The sequence below is a fragment of the Vombatus ursinus genome, unplaced genomic scaffold (assembly GCF_900497805.2).
Source record: "Vombatus ursinus unplaced genomic scaffold, bare-nosed wombat genome assembly UNPS02000580.1, whole genome shotgun sequence".
Lineage (NCBI taxonomy): Eukaryota > Metazoa > Chordata > Mammalia > Diprotodontia > Vombatidae > Vombatus > Vombatus ursinus.
Genome location: NW_020940358.1, coordinates 24,708,695 through 24,728,219, shown reverse-complemented (window position 1 = coordinate 24,728,219; position 19,525 = coordinate 24,708,695). Strand labels below are relative to the sequence as shown.

At 35.6% G+C, this 19,525-nt stretch overlaps 1 protein-coding gene across 8 annotated transcripts in view; it reads right to left on the bottom strand.

Moving 5' to 3' along the window:
- STAU1 (staufen double-stranded RNA binding protein 1) overlaps positions 1-19,525 on the bottom strand; it is a 58,476-nt gene that overhangs the window by 27,314 nt on the left and 11,637 nt on the right. For 2 of the 8 annotated variants that reach the window (XM_027851279.1, XM_027851286.1), the window contains exons 2-7: positions 17,446-17,516; positions 10,038-10,320; positions 8,231-8,355; positions 5,244-5,448; positions 2,564-2,702; positions 1,053-1,218 (exon numbers count right to left, since the gene is read on the bottom strand). In XM_027851279.1, coding sequence (XP_027707080.1) covers positions 1,053-1,218; positions 2,564-2,702; positions 5,244-5,448; positions 8,231-8,355; positions 10,038-10,236 — 834 coding nt within the window. In that variant the 5' untranslated portion in view covers positions 10,237-10,320; positions 17,446-17,516. Of the gene's footprint in view, positions 1-1,052; positions 1,219-2,563; positions 2,703-5,243; positions 5,449-6,438; positions 6,500-8,230; positions 8,356-10,037; positions 10,321-17,445; positions 17,517-19,525 lie in introns of all 8 variants that reach the window. The other 6 variants (XM_027851292.1, XM_027851299.1, XM_027851305.1 and 3 more) reach the window with 5 other exon arrangements.

The following is a 19,525-nucleotide window of genomic DNA, read 5'->3' as shown; positions in this document are numbered from 1 at the left end:
AACAGGAAACAAAACTCAACAGAAGAGAAAAAAAATGGCAATTCAACTTCCATAGTTCTTTGTTTGGATGTGGATGGCATTTTCCACCATGAGGCCTCTGGAGATGTCTTAGATCCTTGTATTGCTGGGAAGGGTTATGTTTATCAATATTAGTCATCACACAATGTGGCTGTTATTGTGTACAATAAAAATCTGGGTATGGTCTTTTTAAGTGTGATGTGAGCCTACTGCCTACTTTAGTACCATGAACTCTGAGGAATAATGTCTTTCTTCTCCTACTTCTTTAGGCAGAATGCCAGAATTGCTCAGATATTTTACATTAAAAGCATACTTTGGTCTCATTGACACCTTAACCCTGTTATCCTACTGACTGAGGTAAACTGCCTCCTAAGTTGCATGTGCCAAAATACATCAGCAGCAGCCCCATTGAACCTGAGCCCACGACAGCACAGAGATGTTTATTTCATAAGTGTTATACTCTCATGTAGTAAGAAACAAAACACACAGAGAGAACAAAAGCAGTAAAAACAGAGAAAATTTTTTCTTAGACTAAATGTCAGCCTTAGAAACATCTAAAAAAGGGGCAGCTAGGTGGTATAGTGGATAGAGCACTGGCCTTGGAGTCAGGAGGATCCGAGTTCAAATGTGACCTCAGACACTTGACACTTACTAGCTGTGTGACCCTGGGCAAGTCACTTAACCCCAGTTGCCTCACCCCCCCCCAAAGAAAGAAACATCTAAAAATATTTTTGTTTTGTTTTTACTTTAAATAAATGTAATAGCACGAATTCACAAGAGGATCTAAAAGGTAAAAACAACCTTTACTACCTAAGAGCCATTCACAACTCTACTGTGACACACAGCAAAGATTATGCCTTAAGGTTAGAGATCTTCCATAAAAATACTAGAAATGGTATGAAGGAAGCAAGGGGCCAGAATTTCAAAGTTTTCCATCAGTACTAGGAAACCACTAGCATTTTTCAGAAGGCAAATGCATAACAGGGAAGCAGATGAGGAAAGATAAACAGAAAAAATGATAATGAGATCCTTACCTCTGGTTTCTCAGGCAGGGGCTCATTCTGCAAGATTTTCAGTGCCTTTGCAGCTGCATCATGTTTTGCTGCCTGTCTTGTTCGTCCCTTCCCATTAAACTGTTGTCCTCCAATGGAAAGTTCAACTTGATAAAGTAAAGGTGGGACAGGAAATGGGTAAAAGTACCTAAAGAAAAAAACAATCAGGAAATATGGGAAGAGGGGGGAAGGAGAGTTACATTGCTGAGATTTCTTTGACCCATTTCTAAGAAAATGAAATTCAAAATACTTCATTCTTCATAGTTTCTCGAGGGTCACCAACCAGTTAAATTACTAGTAAGGATCTTACATGGATATAATAAAAGACTCTTAGAAGTTTAAGGTGAGGCAGAACCACTAGGCAGTATGAACAGTAAGGAACTCAAGTCTAAAGTGTTTCGGAATTTAGCTAATTATTTATTCTAAAACAATTTAACAGGCTGATTTCTGTTGACCACTCCTCAATGTTTTAGGATCTGGTTACCTGAGACAAAAACCAAAGATACACGCTCCCTTGATCTCTCCCACTGACCTGGCCCTTACAGGTCCTACATCTGTCTTTATTCTCAGGATCATAGGATCACAGAGCTGGAGATAGAACGGATCGCAGAGGCTATGTAGTCCAACTCCCTCCTTCTCTGTTTTTGTTTTGTAAACAGATGGAGGAAACTGAGGCCCAGGGAGATAAATGTCACTTGCCAAGGTCATACAGGTAGTAAGCACCAGAAACTGGATTTGAACCAAATCTTCTGACTCCAGAACCACTGTATAAGGCTATGCTTTGAAGCCATATGGTATAATTAAAAAATGGGGCTAAGAGTAATTATACCTACCTAGTATGATGCTGTGAGAATTAATGTGAAATGCTTTGGAAATGGTAAGTATAAGTCGTAATTTTTTTGGAACACAGTTTTTAAAAGGGTAGTCTGGTCTCCGTAATTCTCGATTCATTACTAGATGACTTAGTTCTAGGAATCATCTTCTAAACTGGCCTAGCCTGAAGGGTGAATGAGTTATTGGCTGCTGCTTAAACTTAATGGTGCTGACCCAGTCAAGTAGAAAATAATACTGCTTTTCATTGACAATTGGAAGTTTTTAAAATCAATCATTTTCATGTTGAATTAACACTTAGATTTACTCCCTGCACCCTGAGCATACCATTTAGAAATCAGAATGTGAGTAATAAGCAACAATTAAGGATTTAGTAAATGCTAAAGAGCTTTTGGTGTTCATTGAAACAGTCTTCAAATGTGACTTATGGTCATGAAAGTCAGACACAATGGAGGTGAGCTCTACACACACTACTTAAGGCACACATGCTCTTTCCAAAGCCAGCTTTTGTAAGAATGTCAAGACAACAGTTTCAAAAACATGCAGAAAATGAATTTCAACATAGGGCAAGCCTGGGAAGGGCCAAAGCAATACTGTCTTATCTAAAGGTTTATTTTTATTTTCAAAGATACAGCAAAAATGCCTTATCTAAAGAAACATACCGTGGGGGATAGGCACCTCCTCTCATATTATAGTTATAGGTGGACTGCATTCTTGTGTAGGGATCAACAGGCTTGTACATTGGTTTTTTCCCAAGTTTCATGCAAAGTGCATTTAGTTCCACTGTTGGGGTTACACTGTCTGTAATACAAAACACCAAGAATTATTTTTCTCAACATTAGAAAACTTCAGTTTATTAAGTCATCAAGAATGGCATGCTATAGGCTAATTAGATTCCTGATATAAGGTACAAGTACTTCTACCATGGTCACCCAAGTCAGGAAACAGAATAATTATACTGTGATTTCTCCACACATAGGGAGTTAATTGTCAGAAAACTTTATTAGTATGTTAGCAATTTAATGTACATTGCTTACCAATTTCACAAATTAATGACAGATATACAGGGCTAGATATTGGAAGCTTAAGTTCTACTGCAAGTCAAATCACATTATCAAAGTATCACAGTATCTTAGGATTTTTCCTCATAATAACCTAAAATCTCTATTTCTATTCATCATTCTTCCCTCTGGAACCAAGCAACATAAGTTTAGTCTTTCAAATCAAAGATTTTAGGAGAGTCATTAGATTCTTTCAAATTCTCTTGCCTTAATGCTAAACATCACACACATGTATCTTAAATCAGTCTTCACAGAGCAGTTTCAAGGCCCCCTCACCATCCTGGTCACCCTCCCCTGAACACATTCCAGTTTGTCCAGATTCCTCTTAAAATGTTGCATCTAAAAAAGAACACGTTATTCAAGATGTGGGTCTGAGTAGCACTTAGTACAGTAAGACTTTCACTGCTCTTGTTCTGATACCAGACGTTTATTAGCGAAGCCTAAGATTAAATTCATTTTTATAACTACCAAACTCTGTCTAAATTGTTTTAAGAATTCTATTGTAGCTGATATTATTTGAATTAATGGAGTCATCTGGGCCTTGGAAGCATGTTTGTTATATAGAGATTTTCATCTTGTGCTATTTATAATGGTATTTGACTTACAGTATTACTTTTCAGAGAAAGAAGTTCTAACCACTTTTTTTATACCACAGAAGTATAATTTTAGTCAACATAAGAATTATTATCTTTAGAAATATACACTATTCTTTTTCCAAAAATATTTCCTTTTCCAAATGACAAATATTGGAGGGGATGTGGGAAAACTGGGAAACTAATACACTGTTGGTGGAGTTGTAAACTGATCCAATGATTCTGAAGAGTAATTTGGAACTATGCTCAAAGGGCTATAAAAATGTGCATATATGCTTTGACCAAGAAACACCACTACTAGGTCTGTATCCAAAAGAGATTAGAAAAAAAAAGGAAAAGAACCTATATATACAAAAATATTTATAGAAGCCTTTTTTGTGGTGGCAAAGAATTGGAAATTGAAAGGATGCCCATCAACTGGGGAATCGCTGAACAAGTTGTGGTATATGATTGTAATGGAATACTATTGTGCTATAAGAAATACAAATAGGATGCTTTCTGAAAAACCTGGAAAGACTCACATGAACTGATGCAAAGTAAAGTGAACAAAACCAGGAGAACACTGTACACAGGAACAGCAATATTGTACAATGACCAACTGTGAATGATTTAGCTAATCCCAGCTGTACAAAGATCCAAGACAATTCTGACCTATGAAGAAAAATGCTATCCACCTCCAGAGAAAGAACCGATGGAATCTGCATGCAGATAGAAGAGTACTGTTATTTTGCTTTCTTTATTTTTCTTGTTTTTTTGGTCTGTGTTTTCTTTTACATGACTAATATGAAAATGTTTTGCATAACTACACAGGTATAACCTTTATCAAATTGCTTGCCTTCTCAATGACAGGAGAAGAAGGGAGGAACAGTGGGAGAGAATTTGAAACTAAAAATTGTAAAAAATTGTAAAATTTGTAAAATTATAAAAAACAAAGGTTAAAATTGTTTTTACATGTAATTGTTTAAAAATATTAAAATTCAAAAAGAATTTTTTTCATTTTCCAAGTTTATAAACTTCTGAGTAGTTGTCAAAGAAAATAAACTTTAGACATTAAAAAAATGAGTGTCTAAATCACATTTAAGAATAGCTATTTTACATCAGCCACAGAAAAACACCATCAATGACAAACATTCATTTTTTTAAAAAGAAAAAGATTCAAATCCAAAATGCACCTTCATCAAATATTCTGAGAATAAGAATGAAAATCATGGGACTGCTGACTGCAAGAGGTCATGCCAATTTCAAACACAAATCCAAATTTTATACTAAATTTTAAATTCAACTACCACCCTCTCCTCCCTTTTCTGAGGTCCCAATTAATTATTTTCTGGTTCATGCAAGTCTTGCTTGTAGGAAAAAAACTAGGTAATTTTAGTTATATCAAACCCATTAGAACATACTGTGATATAAAGAACCAATTAGTATTAAGAGTGCAGGATTCAAAGTAAAAAGTAACACTGACAAGCTTCCTTGAATTTGTTTCTATATGCAAAGAGAAAATTTATTTGATGAACTCAAGGTTTTATGCATTACTACTACTACTTATGCTAGTATACTCATGTACTGTATAAGAGGTCTCTAGATTAAGATGAAGGTTTCCTAAATGAGAAGTTTGCCATTGATAGGGCATAATCTGTGCTTTCAAGATCATTAGTTAAGCAATATTCATATACATACTAAATGGGTACCTCTAGACACACTTTTGAAAGGAACCTGTCTTGGCCCACGCATAATACCTGGATTCCTTCCTTCGCTACGAATAGGACGGGCTGTTGGTTTAGGAAATTTTGTTCCTTCCAAAGCTTTGGCAGCAGCTGAGTGTTGGGCTTTTTTAATACTAGTTCCTTCAGCTTCCCAGTGCTGGTCTCCAAGTGTCAGCTGCACCGTAAACACCTACACATGAAAATGGTGAGTTCTCAATCCTTGATGTCTGATATAATTTTGAATATATCACCTGGACTTTACTGCCATGGCCAAAAGAACCATAAATTTTTCCATGTATCCTTCTCCCCCAACCCATTTATTTTATAGGAAAAAAAAATCAGTGGCTAAAAGAGTACAACATGCCATGGAAAAAGAACTATGCTCTTGAAAGCTGAATGAAAGTAAAGGGTGGGGGAAAATTTTTAAAATAGTCTCTCATGGGTTTAAATCCTAGACTCTGATAATTTAGAAGACATCAATCTTATGAATAAGTTCTTCTAAGCACCTGTCACAGCACAGAATTTCTTAATTTTATTTAGACACAGTTGTCTCAAACAAATAAGAAAATGTTTGTTTTGATGCTCTAATGCCTGCTGATGTTGGCCTGAAAATAAAATCCCATCAGGACCAGGTTTTGAGCCAATCTGGGAACAAATTATAAATTTTGCCTAACACTTTCCTTAAAGACTCAGCATAAAACAAAAACAAAAACAAAAAATTAAAAAATAAAAAACAGCAAAACTGTAGTTTGGATTTTCACAAAAATCAGATGCACCATGAGCAAAGTTCTCTCTTAAGACTATGACAACTTTAATCAAGAGTAGGTGCTGAAACAGCTCATCGTATCCTCTGCATGCCATGATGGTAGCAAGCTTCCTTCCTACTTTTTTAAGCGCAAAACTGACCCCATCATGCATACCTACTCTTTCAAATAAGATGATGTTATTAATCTCATCACTAAATTTTACATCATGTTCAAAAACTCTTCATATATACTTTAGAATTTAGCAACAACAATGAAAAATATTTCCTGATTTTTTTCATCCCACAACTACAGAAAAACAAAACAAAACAAAACAACAAACCCTCTTGCCTAAAACTAACTTTAAGGGGCAATGCCAGTTCTATTGTGTTGAAAACATAAAAACTGGTAGGCCTAAGGGGGTGGGGGCAACTTGCCTTCATTGTTGATTTTTCTTGCAGGTCTTAACTTCAGGATTCCCTCAGTGCAGAGCTTCCACTACCAGGGGAAAAAAATTAAAGAATCCTTCACCCCCCTTGAAACATCAGGTGTCTCCTATATATTTGCTGCAGTTCCTGAGGTTAATAATCATTTAAGTGCCAACAGCATATACTCATAATCCAGGCTGGCCTGGAAAGGCAAATAGCAGCAATCTGCAACAGCTATGAAATTCCAGGGTCATTTTGGTGATCCTTGCATGGAAAGGCATTGAAGGGGTAAGGACTAAAAAGAAAAGTTAATTTCATTAACAATCATCTCTCTCCAGGACTTCCCCATCCAGCGCTGCTTCCATTCTGTTGGATTCTGTTGTGTTATTATAGAGATAGTCTCATCCTTGTGGTATTTCATAGCTAGTGCTGGTAGTGAACTGAAGTTTAAATCTCGCTTTTGATAGAGTTAAAAGTACCTAAAACTCATTGGCCCTATTAAGGGCAAAGGCAAAACACCAAACTGTTAGAGCAGACCTGAAAAACTGGGTGTGCAAAGAATCATGTGTCTTATATCTCTGAACCAAAAATGTCCCAAAAAATTTCTGCCCATTAACAATGGACCCCTGTCTTTTGACAACATACATAGTATCTCTCCTCCCCACCACCCTGCCCAAAATAAGCAAAGTAGTTAATAAAGGGAATCCCAAAGTTAAAGTCTGCAAAGAAAAATCCTGTAGGAGAGACATTAGTTATATAAGCTAGCTGCCTTTCAAATATGAAGATTAAAAAAATAAAATCATGCCCAAATGTAGTGTTGTAACTGACTTTGTAGGAAGTGTAAATTTCCATTTTGCTTAAATGTGAAATTCCTTAGACCTGTTGTTGACAAATACCAAGAAAAACGCCGAATTTCAATAATATAATGCTTTATTTGAGGTTCTATATGTCAAGGAAATGAGGCACAGAGAGGTTAAATAACTTGCCCTAAATTATTTCAACTTTGTTGAAAAAACTAATAGCAGAAAACCAGTGTCTCAATTCTTTATCCTCTTGTTCATTCTCTCCAAATGTTAAAATGCTAAGGCCACAGAAACGGGGAAATACCTAGACGTGCATAAGTCTCAAGCCCACACAATTTATACAAATTTTGAGCCAAGTTTAAAAGATTAAAATACTGGTAGACAGTTATAACAAATGATTAAAATTCCAAAAGATAGTCAACTCTCCATTATTTGTGGAAATAGGGATGACATGGATACCTAAAATCCACAGATAATCGAAAATACTGATTTTGCCAACTAGTTTCACCATTCTTCTTCAAACCTTTTATGAGAGGTGTCACCTGTTAAACAAAACTGTTTTCTTCATCACCTCCTCTCCCTTCCCTGCCTATGGTACAAGTGCTAATGAGAAATGACATGACCAAAAGGCAGGCACAGTAGTAGCAAGAGGAGGAGAGACCAAGGGCCTGGATAATCCACACTGGAAACATTGATTGCCCTTAGACAAAAAAGAATTATGGGTTCTCAGAATTCTAACCACAAAAAGTTTATTAATTGAAACTTTCGAAAAGCCAAATGGTTCCAATCCCTAAATCAAGTATACAATTCCTTTGGCCCAACTCTGCAAGGATGAAAAAGAAAGAAACTTGTCAAAAACCCATCTAAGAAACTGCTTTATTACTTCAGTGTCACTGACACCCTCTTAACAGCTTGAAAATACTCTTGCACCACTTACAACAGTAAGATTAAACATTCCTGGTGGTTATAAATGCACAAGCAGTATGGACAATATTTACCTTAGAGTGAGCTGGACCTTGCTCACTCAAAAGCTTATACTCAGGCTGAATCTTGTTGAAACGGGCTAACTCATTCACAAGACACATTGGGGTTTTCTCTTTGGGGTTTGCCATGTTAGAAGGAACTGAAAAATAATGTAAGAGCATTGAAGTCAACTGCTGGTATGTAAGAATGATGCTTTCCCAGGGATATGAAAATCAAGGGAAAGCAAATTGAAGTTCTGAGTATTTACAGATGAAGCAATGTAAAACCAAAAGCCCTACAGTAGGAGATATGTGGCTACTGAAGAGACCTCTGTTGTCTTTTCTGAACCAGTTAAAGATAGTTAATCTAGAAGATGTATCTTCAAAGGAGAGAGAATAGGAGTTTTAGTAGAATAACTAAAGCACGCAGCAAGCAAGACATAGGATCAGCTGTTGTAACCAAACAATGGAAGAATAAGGAAGTCTTTTTAGCAAAGACTCACGGTTTAGTGCATCACCTATTCTCTGTTTCATCATAAGCAACATGCCAGTGCCATCCCTAAATTGGCACTGTGCTTGCCATTTTCCGGAAAGTTATCATTCTAGGGGCACCTCCTGGTTTCTTCCCCTAGAGGCTGCTACTAACAGATTTAGTAACTAATGCTGATAATTATATTAAGTGACACAGCCAGGGCTTGAGGAGTTTATGAAGTTAACAAGATTCAGGCACAAGAATATGTCAGAAGAGAAAGCAAAAGATGCCAAAGGCATGAAATCCTTTGTCTTTTCTTTTTAAGACCCTCTTACATGGCAAAATTTGGTGGGAACTGAATCATTTGGGGAATGTGACAAAGTCAAGAATAATAATATCTGGTGAGCTAGCTCAAGGAAGGCTAGAGCTAACACGGAAGAAGCCATGCAGATGAGAGAGGGAGAAGGAAATTAAGGGAACACTCAGAGAATAGACTGATAAAGTAAAGGAATAGAGAGAGGAAGGAGGAAATGTGAGGAGAGATGCAGGATCTAAGAGACGTATTTCAAGGGGCTTCTGTCATGGTAAACTGGCTCTGGTATAGCGCTACCTAGAGATACCTAGTTTGTTAGATTTGTTGCCCAAATATCTAACTGTAGTGTTGGGGGTTTTTTTAAGTTTTAATATTTCAAGTGTTACCTTACCATTACATGGGAATCTTCAGCAGATTTTTTGCTTTCCTAGAACACAGAGTTGAGGGCTCTGGGAATTCTTTTTAAATTTTTTTCTTGGCCACTTTCCTCACATTCTGCTGGCTCTGCACTCTCATCTCTGAAATGCCTATCTCAGTACCTACCCTCTGCACTTAAACTTGCTTGTCTATAATCAAAATGCACAAATGCTGTGAGATGTCTCTTATTTTTTCCATAAAGTGCCACAGACCCCTTAGTCTGGGATAATTTCTCCCAAAAACATAAAAGGGTTCTGCTCACACAAAAGAACTGTCAATTCCAGGAAAAATTTTGGTTTTTTGGTTTTTTGTTTGTTAAAGCAGACAAGATTTTCTATCCAATAATGAATCTCTAAAACTCTACTGTCAAATACTTCTGGGTAACCAACCTTTTATAATGGACAGTTTCTGGTGACATTGGTTCCTTTTTTTTTTTTTTAAACAATTTTGAAATCTTTCCTTTTAAAAAGGGTCTGACAACCTAATGTCTGGCCAGTATTTTACTTCAAGAATAAAAGACAGGAGGTGGCTTCTTGAAGTAACTTTTGCTACTGCTCTCTATATCTTCAAACTACTTATCAGGTCATAAAACAGACTAAGAAAACAGTTGAAATAGAAGACACTTGGATTCATATGCTTACCTGCAGCTGCACTGGTGGATGTAATAGATGCAGAGGGTAAAGCAGAGTTTTGAATAGGTCTACCTGCATTTTCAGAGGGCAGAGAGCTAGTAGTAGAAGGAATACTCATCAAAGGCTGTGAGATAGTAGACTGGTTCTTGTTCAGTATTTGGCTCCCTGAGAGAGCAGCTGATGGGTTCTGAACTTGAACTTGAGACATGTTCACTTTCAACAAAAGTGAACAACTGCAGGTAAACAGCTTTCAGTGCAGGTTAATTCAGTGCTATGAAGTCTAAAGTTCTACCTAAAAGTTGTAAGGAAAAGAAAATAAAAAGATAAATTATAGAGGAGATATGTAATTGCCGATATCCAGATAAAATTGGTGTTACCTACCCAACAAGGAAAATAGCCCAATTTTAGCCTGTGACTGGGCTACTTCATTAAAAAAGTGTTTAAACATTTTAATTGGCTGATGTTTTGTTCCTACTTGATATACAGTAAGCTGCCTGTATTTGCAGCCTTCTCACAGTTGAAAAATAAAAGATTTTCAATGCCCACATGTTCCTCAATGACAGATTTCATCTTTGCTCATTTTACTATTAGACTCAGTGGAGTACAGTAATTTGCATTGGTGCATATTTGAGAATTGTAAACTGTCCACATACCTCCTAAACCCTCACAATGCAAATTTTAATTACTGAAATTACTATTCTTAAGATTTGTAAGAAGCTGAGAGCAAATTGAGTTGTCACAGCTATTAACAGGGGTATCAACACTTTCAATTCTAAGAATCTTGTGCTCAGATATGAACCCTTCACCACTGTAAGTTGACAGAGGACACATAGCAAGTCTAAGCTTAAGTTGTTTCTTTTCCTTGATGATGCCAGAACAAGTCTCAACAATCTGAGCTCATAAGCATGTTCTCTTAAGATTAGTTTGCTTTATTTACTGCAAGCAAAGTGTGTTATGCACATTTCAATGAATAACATGAGAAATAGACTGGAACAGATTATTCAAAAGGAATGTTATCAAAAGCAGAAGTGGTGCTGGAGAAGAGAAGAATAGGAATAGATATAAGGTTTTGGAGTTTGGCTGTTATTTGGGTGGTTTAGAATTGAAGAGATCTTCATCTGATGAGGAAAGAGTACTTTGAAAATGTTATGTTACTTCTGATCAAATTAGAATTCATTCATTAAAAAAAAATACACGGGCAATGCTGCTCATTTTTTGTGGCCTTTCAGCTAAATAATGAAAATATTCTAAACACTCAAAAGGCCTTACAATAACTAGCAGTCATACACACACACACACACACACACACACACACTCCTAAAGATATGGCAAACAGTTCAGACAGTTCAGCTCATAGATTGCTAAGGAACAAATCTGGACATCTGGGGTATGGAACTTAAATAGAAAATTGCTATTAGCAAATTAATTGAATAGTTCTACAGTGAGGAATAAAATTATGTACTAACTTTATAAAAATGTCAAGAATCTTTATTCTGTTTCCTTGATTAAAGACAGGAAGCAAGTAGCAAGACAAATACTATGCAATTCACAAACACCTGTGTATTTCCAACTCATTGTATCTTACAGTCATCCAAGACTGAAAAATTAAGGATATCTCTGTTGAAATGAATTACAATAAAAAGTGTAAACATGACCTTACTGAACGTTCTAATAAGAAGGATCTTGTTTACTTATAGACACACATGAAATCATAACACAGCCCCTTAGGTCACAGATATGAACAACAATCTCTGTTAAAGACTGTCGTCGTAATGGTTTCAAACGTTGGCCTTGAGTTCTAAAGATGTTTTTTCTCTTTACCTGCCAAAACAAAACTTTCATTTTCTCAAGAAAACCTGTTAAGAGTATTTTTCTTTGGAAATAAAAATGAACTTCATAGATGGAATGAGTCCTTAGCACCACATGCAGAACACATGCTTAAAATAAAATGAAGGCAAAGTTATCTGCTCCAGAATCTACCTGCATGTTATTAACAATTGAACTACCACTGTCAGTGGCCCAAAGACTGAATCTCTGAATTAACTTGGACTGAAGATAACCATTTTAGCTAATGTTGATCAAAGCCAACCTACCACTAACAAAGCACTTCCATACATATGAAAACCCCACTAAGGGTTGGGGAAGGACAACGAACATTTTAATAGTTGACTAGAATTTTTAAACCTAAACTGCTCTGAAGCTAAGTTGTTCTTTCCAAAGTGGGAACTTCATAATAGAAGGTAACCTTGGAAAATCTGAAATCCTCAACAGGACTAAAATGAAAGATACAAAACCTGCTGAGTTTAACTTTATTTGTTAGCAATTTAATATATCTAGGTCTTTCAAAGTCTGAAAATGAAACCCAAAAGCTTTTCCTCACTCTCTCAATAGGATTCATTCCTACCCTAACTAGTTTCAAACATAAAAGTACTACTCCTCATAAGGAAACTCATAGTAATTTAATTGATAAATTCCAGAAAAGAGTATTTCCTTCTCATCCATAAAAGGCTACCAAATAGTCTAAAACACAATCAGATCCATGAAAATTTTCATGGATTTGAGTGGAAACCTTCCCCTGACATACACACTTAGCAACATCTTCAAATGAAGAACAAATAAAGGGTATCTACTATTGCTCTTTGATTCCATGCAAATTTGCTAATAAGTAGACTCCAGATGTATTATGAAATTTTAAATTTATTATTCAAGCATAAATTTATATAGTTCTGAAACTTAAAACTTCTCATGCAAACTTTAGATTTTCGCCCCTATCAGTTTTTAAGACTCATGCTACCTCACAACATATGATTTTTCAACCATCAAAATGACTCAACAGACATGCATACATAGCCTAAGATTTTCTGACAGTTTAACAAGTCCTAGAGAGACTAGAGTAAAATGAAGAGTTGGCAACCGCAAGATTCTAAACTTTTTACGTAAACATATAAATGTAAAAACCTTTAACATGCTCTGAACACTTCATTCTAATTAAAAATTTAAAAAAAACTTATCAAACCTATAATACTACAATATCCTTTTGATTTCTTCCTATTTGGACACCTTTAGTCATCCAATGGCTGAGGAAAAGAAGACTAATGTTATTTCAAAGTTCTATATGTTACGTACAATCTTTGTACTGATAAAAGGGGATGTACTTCTCCCTGAAAATGCTTGTAAGTCAAGGTTTCCCAACTAACATTAAATTCAGTTTCACAGAATTTTCTTAAAAAAAAAATCACAATGGTTGGCTTCTTCAATTTTACAAGTGTTTTTAGTTGAAAGGAGAAAAAGTCAAAGTTCAGGAGTTCACAAAAACTTTATTTTAGAACAAAAAATAGAATGTACTTCTGAATAGAGATATGCTAGATGCCTAAAGAACACTACATCAATTAAGAACCAAACGTATTTTGCTGACATTATGAACAACATGTACTGAATAACTGTGAACACAGAAGTTAGGCAGACTTTTCTCAAGAGATTGTAGAAGTATCTTTAGCCATGTCCACACAAATACAATGCTTCATTCACCTTCAAGTGTCAAAGCAGTTTCGATCTTTGTAGTAAAGGAATATGTCTACAGACATGGGCAAAATATCTAATTTTTAAAATTATATCGACATAAAAGACTAACACAAAGTCACTTGTAAAAATGGTTAATTGTGACTCATCAACAATACCACCGTAGTGTCCTTTACAAAATAACTGATATTTTTCCAGACTCCGCTTCAAAAGAAAAGCAATCACAACTTATGTCAAGCTACCCTTCTGACTCAGCCACAACAATTTAGCAAGTTCTACTCTTCTTAAATGCTCTGCCATTTTATGGAGATAGTGGTATGCATGGGGAAGCCAAGTGTGAAGAAGAAAAAAATCTAACCCAGGAACATATTAGACACACAAAGATAAAAAGCATCAAAGATCATTTCCACTGTAGAACACTAACAATGTTATCCATCTTGTGACCTACAAGAAACACATATTGTTCTTGCTTTACTTTGGAAGAATCGATATGGTGTAAACATTACTCAGAATAAGTACCTTACTTTTAAAGACAAGTTACACAGGTTACATATGGAACAACTAAAGCCTTAAACACTAAATAAACATTACCTATTAGTCTGAAGAAGAGAGCAATATCCTATGAACAGTTGGAAGTTTTTGAAAGGCACATTTTGGCTCAATATAAGCACAAACTTGGTAATAATTTGATATGTATAAAAATGGAACGGACTGTTGAGAAGCTGTTTTTTAGCTATCGCTAGCAACTTTCAAAAAGAATCTGGACAACCACCTGTCATAAATACAGCAGAGACTGACTCCTGCACAGGGTGGTTAGAATAGATGACTTCTGTTTCTTCCATCCCACAAAGTCTATTACAGTAGTGATTGCTCAGATGCATACATTTTTTTTCTCCCTAGGTTTTGGGAGATTCCATTCACTCAAAACTACCTCTGACAACAATAAAAAAAATTAAGTTAAAATCTTCCCCAGCATATAGAAAGAACCCTATCCTGTATTTCCCATTTTCATTCTACCAGGTGGGTGGCTCAGTGGATAGAACACTGTACTTGGAGTCAGGAAGACCTGAGTTCAAATGTGACCTCAGATACTTAATAGCTGTGTGACCCTGGACAAGGTACTTAACCTCTCAGCCTCAATTTCCTCATCTATAAAATGGAGATAATAATAGCATCTACCTCCAAGGGCTACTGTTCAGCTCAAATGAGATTTTTATAGTGTTACAAACCTTAAAGGTTCCCCTTTCCATCCAAAACACTCCCAACAGATTTTGTTACATTTCCCTTAAAATGTAGCCTTCACAGTACCCAAGAGTATTGAACTCATAGTTATGTCCATGGTCAATACTGGTTGAATAGATTCAAAACAGCTTCAATAAATTCTGTGGCAATTTATAAAAGGGAAACTTAACTTCCTAACTACTCTATTCTGTCCACATTCTGGGATTTCTTTCTAGGTGTAATAAAGATTTGGGTATTTTATGAGAAACCCTTTTCCAGATTACTGGAAATCAGTAGTATCTTCCATTTCTATATTTACCAGACATGGAAACAATGATAAGCCCCAAACATTAGCCTAGCCTTTATGGATAGAACAGCAGCAATGGAAAAAAAAACAAAAACAATTCCACCATGATCCACCTTATATAGTGACTTCCTGAGGCATCTGCTATGAAAGTTGTAGTGTCAAGGAAAGAATGTCTAGCAGCAGGGTTACATACCAAAGTTGAAAAACAAAGTATACCTACTTAAACACTCTTCAACCAGAAATTTGTTCCCCTTAAAGATAAAGTTGCATTATCTGGGAGATGCTTGCTACAAACACCAGCACATACTTAGTAATTCAAACATATGATGAAACACACAGAAAAAGCAGAGCACTAAAGAAGTAATCACTTACAGGAAAACATTAACAAAAATAACGATTGGAAGTCATCCACACTGTTTAAGACTTTTATATCAGGCCCAACAGACTAAATGTGCTCTCATGTAAAACTAATTTAATGGCAAGTATTTGATATAGAATTTTATCTTTTCTAGATTAGTTATCATTGGGTAATCTATTAACAACAACATAAGTCCATCACCACTTTAAAGCATGATTTATTTTACTTGGGCCAATCTATAAAACAACCTATATCATACTTTGCACTAAATTTAAAGAAAACATACCTCTTTTGCCTAAAAGTCTGAATACTTTATTTTCTAATAATTTTTTTTCAGGTTTCTCCTTTTCACCTTTTTCCAATTCAACTCTTTAGAAAGTAACACTTAAAGAAATTGTCCATCCTGCAACAAATGTTTTAACCAAGTGATGTATACGCTTTCACTACACAATATTCATGATTTGCTTGAGACACTAAAGTAGCACACTGCATACATAGTATATTACTGCCTAAGAAGAGACTGTATCAATGTAACACTTGTTAGCCATTTTGCCCCCACAGAAAAGAAACTTCAGGACATAGGACACCTACTCAGAAACATTATTGCCTTAGCCACAATATTCTTCAACATGGGCAAGTACTGGGATCCTGTTTATAAGAAACCAGTCCTAGTGCAAAGTAGTTACCAATCAAAGCTGAATCAGAAAAACAAGACTAATCTTCAGGAATGTGGATCTTTCTGTCAGCTCTACTTCAATAACTCTTGGCAATTAACTTTTCTGTGCCTCAGTTTCCCTTCAGCTGCCAAATAGCCACAAATAATATTATGATAAGAGTTTCAAAGGGCTTGAATTGTTTACTGCAGCCTAGTAAATTAAAATATGAGTAGCAGGCTATGATAATGTAAAAGCACTCTAAATTCTTTGAAGAAAGGTATTAGACAAATCCAAAGCATAAATTTTACATATATAATTCACTCCCTCCCTCCACCCAATCCATTTTCTTGGAGCTCTGTGCAACTTCCCTAACCAATCTGTCTCAGTTTTCTGGGAAAGGCAGCATGATGTAGTTGAAAGAGACCTGGACCTAATCATTAGAAGACCCAAATCTGAGTCTCAACTCTGTTACTTATTAGGCATGTGACCCTGAGCAAGTCACTTTACCTCTTGGATCCTCTATCTCTTCTTTTGTAAAATGAGTAAAACATGAGTACTACTCAAATCACTTGTGAGAAAAGCACTTTGAAATCTATGGAGTTCTATAGTAATGTGAACTATTAGTATTTCCTCATCCTCAAGGAGGGTATTTGTCCCCTACTTACGTCACAGGGAAACTAAATTGTGAAATTTAGTTAGGCAAAAGAGAAAGAACTTTTAGCACTTGGAAGGAAAGTGCTTAAAAAAAAAAAGCTTTTACAAAGCATTCCTGTTAATCAAAGCATGTAAAGAGCTTTAGGGTCCACAGAAAAGAGATATGATATAAATGAAGTATTTTTAAAAGTCATGCAAATTCTTGCAAAATTCTTTTCTTTTTTCTTTTTTGCTTGGATGATCAGAAGCTACCAGTGATAAATGAGAGTTGATTTACAATCATATCTCAAGACAAATTCAACACTGTTCTAAAGTTTTGAAAAACAAGCTTCACGGGTGAAATCAGAGTCTCAAGTAGAAAAACTCCCCAAATCCTTAAATCAAATTTGACCAATAGATATGCTAAACAAGCTGTGTTTAATTGCAATATCTGTGGTCAAATTTTCATGTCTTTATGTTAAAAGTATGTGGAACTACTAGCTAAAGGTTCTTATATTCTAGTCATCAATTTTTCCTGCAATTAATTTTTAATTAAATTTTAAGACATTAACTCAGACAAAAATAACTGCATATGATTCGTTCCACTTTTATAATATTACAAAACACCACTAGAATTAAGATATCTGCTTACCACACACCAGAAAAATGAGTGATCCCTTCAATGAAGAATAGGATTACAGAGTGAATGTAAATTTCTGGTACCTTGAAAAGAGGGCGCTCCAGGGCCAATGTAGTTTTGATTTCAGTTCGGTGATGTTATGAGTTAGAGATGCCTGGCAAGAAAGACATAACATGAATAATTTTCTTGAGTATGTTTTCCCCCATTAAGAGCAGGAAAATACTGCTAGACCCAAAAGTAGAGGCAAAAAACAAATAGGGAAATTTTCTGAAAATATATTTCTCAGTGCAGAACTCTGCAAAAAGGCTCTCCAAAAGGCCCAATTACCTGGAAATTTTGTGTAGTATTCTCTGAAAGGAAATGCAAATTCTACAGATATTAGGAGATAACCTAACTTTTTAATTCTCAACTCTTTCCAACAAAAGGTGTTTAGGAAAACTGAGAATTAATTCTAAATGAAAAACACATTTATAAAAAAAAAAACAACTAGACATCATATACCACACAACCATAAAATCCTAATTTTCAAACATAGATAATTTTAAAAAATATATACAAATGTTTTCATTTTACAAAAGTACTTTCTACTTGTCTAAATGCAAATGTAATTATTAGATAAAAATGTACCCCAAACTACTTGTGTAAATGTTCTATAAAATGCCCTCAAAGGTTTTTTTTTGGGGGGGGGAGGGGATTAAATATAACAGATTACCAAAAGTGAATCTAAGCCAGTATCTCAGATGAGATGACATCATAGAATATGAATTCTCAAATTTTCAGATATGGATTTCTATGTAGGTAGTCTCCCCATTCACCTTAAATGAGTGTACTTAACATCTAAAAGAATTTCTTACAGTGAGACCATTATTATATTATTTATAACTTCTATTAATATAATTCCTAATATTTTTATTTCTCTCTTGTCCTGATAGTAGAGAAAATGAAGTATCTATCCAATTTATTGATTTTAGTATAACCAATGGTTCAGTGCCTCAGACTCTTTACAAAGACTGGGTTCAATCTTGAGAGTCCTCCTTCTCCATAATAACATAATAACATTTGGGATTGTGTCCCCACTCAAAGTCTACTCTGGGTAAATCTCTGACTAAGCTCATATCTGGGTCTCCCTTCAGTTTTGGATACATAAGCCTATTCTGATCCCAGACATCCTTTATTCCACCATAAAAGAAATTTTTAAAAAAGACTCAATAGCCTATAAACAATACAGTAAAATACATAAAAGGGTCAGAGCACATAGTTCATAATCAACACACTCCTACTTTCCATAGATTCCTAAAGTCTTTCTAACTCAAAGCTCTGCCCAGAGATTTGGACTTCATTATGCTATAGGAAAAATATTCCCAATAAAATCAAAATTTTCTTACAACATTTAGAAAGGGAAACAAAATTGGAGATGCTAGAAAGACATTCTATAAGTCCCAATTTAACTCTACAGAGATATGTACTTAAGGATAAAATCTTACAGCACTGCTGTGGGGACCTAGATTCCTCCAGAAGGGAAGTAAGTTTGGGGCTGGCTAGTAGACAGGTAGCAATCTCTCCCCGTCAAATCAACCAAATACCATCTGAATATTTCATGGCAATAAAAAAGCGCAAAGTCCAGGTTCCTTGCTCTCTCAAATTAAGGTATTTAGCCCTTCGCTGCTCTTCTAGCTTTGGGGGCTTTCTCTCTTCAAAAGAGTACCTTTGCCCACAAAATCCCCTTTTCTTGATAGGTCAGACTTTAAGACTCTTGAAAGTGGGTTAGTTGGTAAGGCAATCCCTAAGGCAAGAGCTGCTTAGGAAATTATCCTTTTGTTAGAAGGTTAGAGTCTGGTATTGACTGGGTAGTGTCTAGGAACCCTTAGAAACTTCCATTCTCTGATACAAGGCTGGATTCAGGAACTCTCAAACTTGAGGCTGTTAAAAAAATTACTTCTTGGGGCAGCTACATGGCGCAATGAATAGAGCACTGGCCCTGGAGTCAGGAGGACCTGAGTTCAAATCTGATGTCAGATCAGATACTTGACACTTACTACCTATGTGACCCTGGGCAAGTCACTTAACCCCAATTGCCTTGCAAAAAAAAAAATGACTTCTTAGCATGGACTCTCAACACTCCCCCATAAACTGGGGTGAGGAACTCCGATTACTTCAACTATA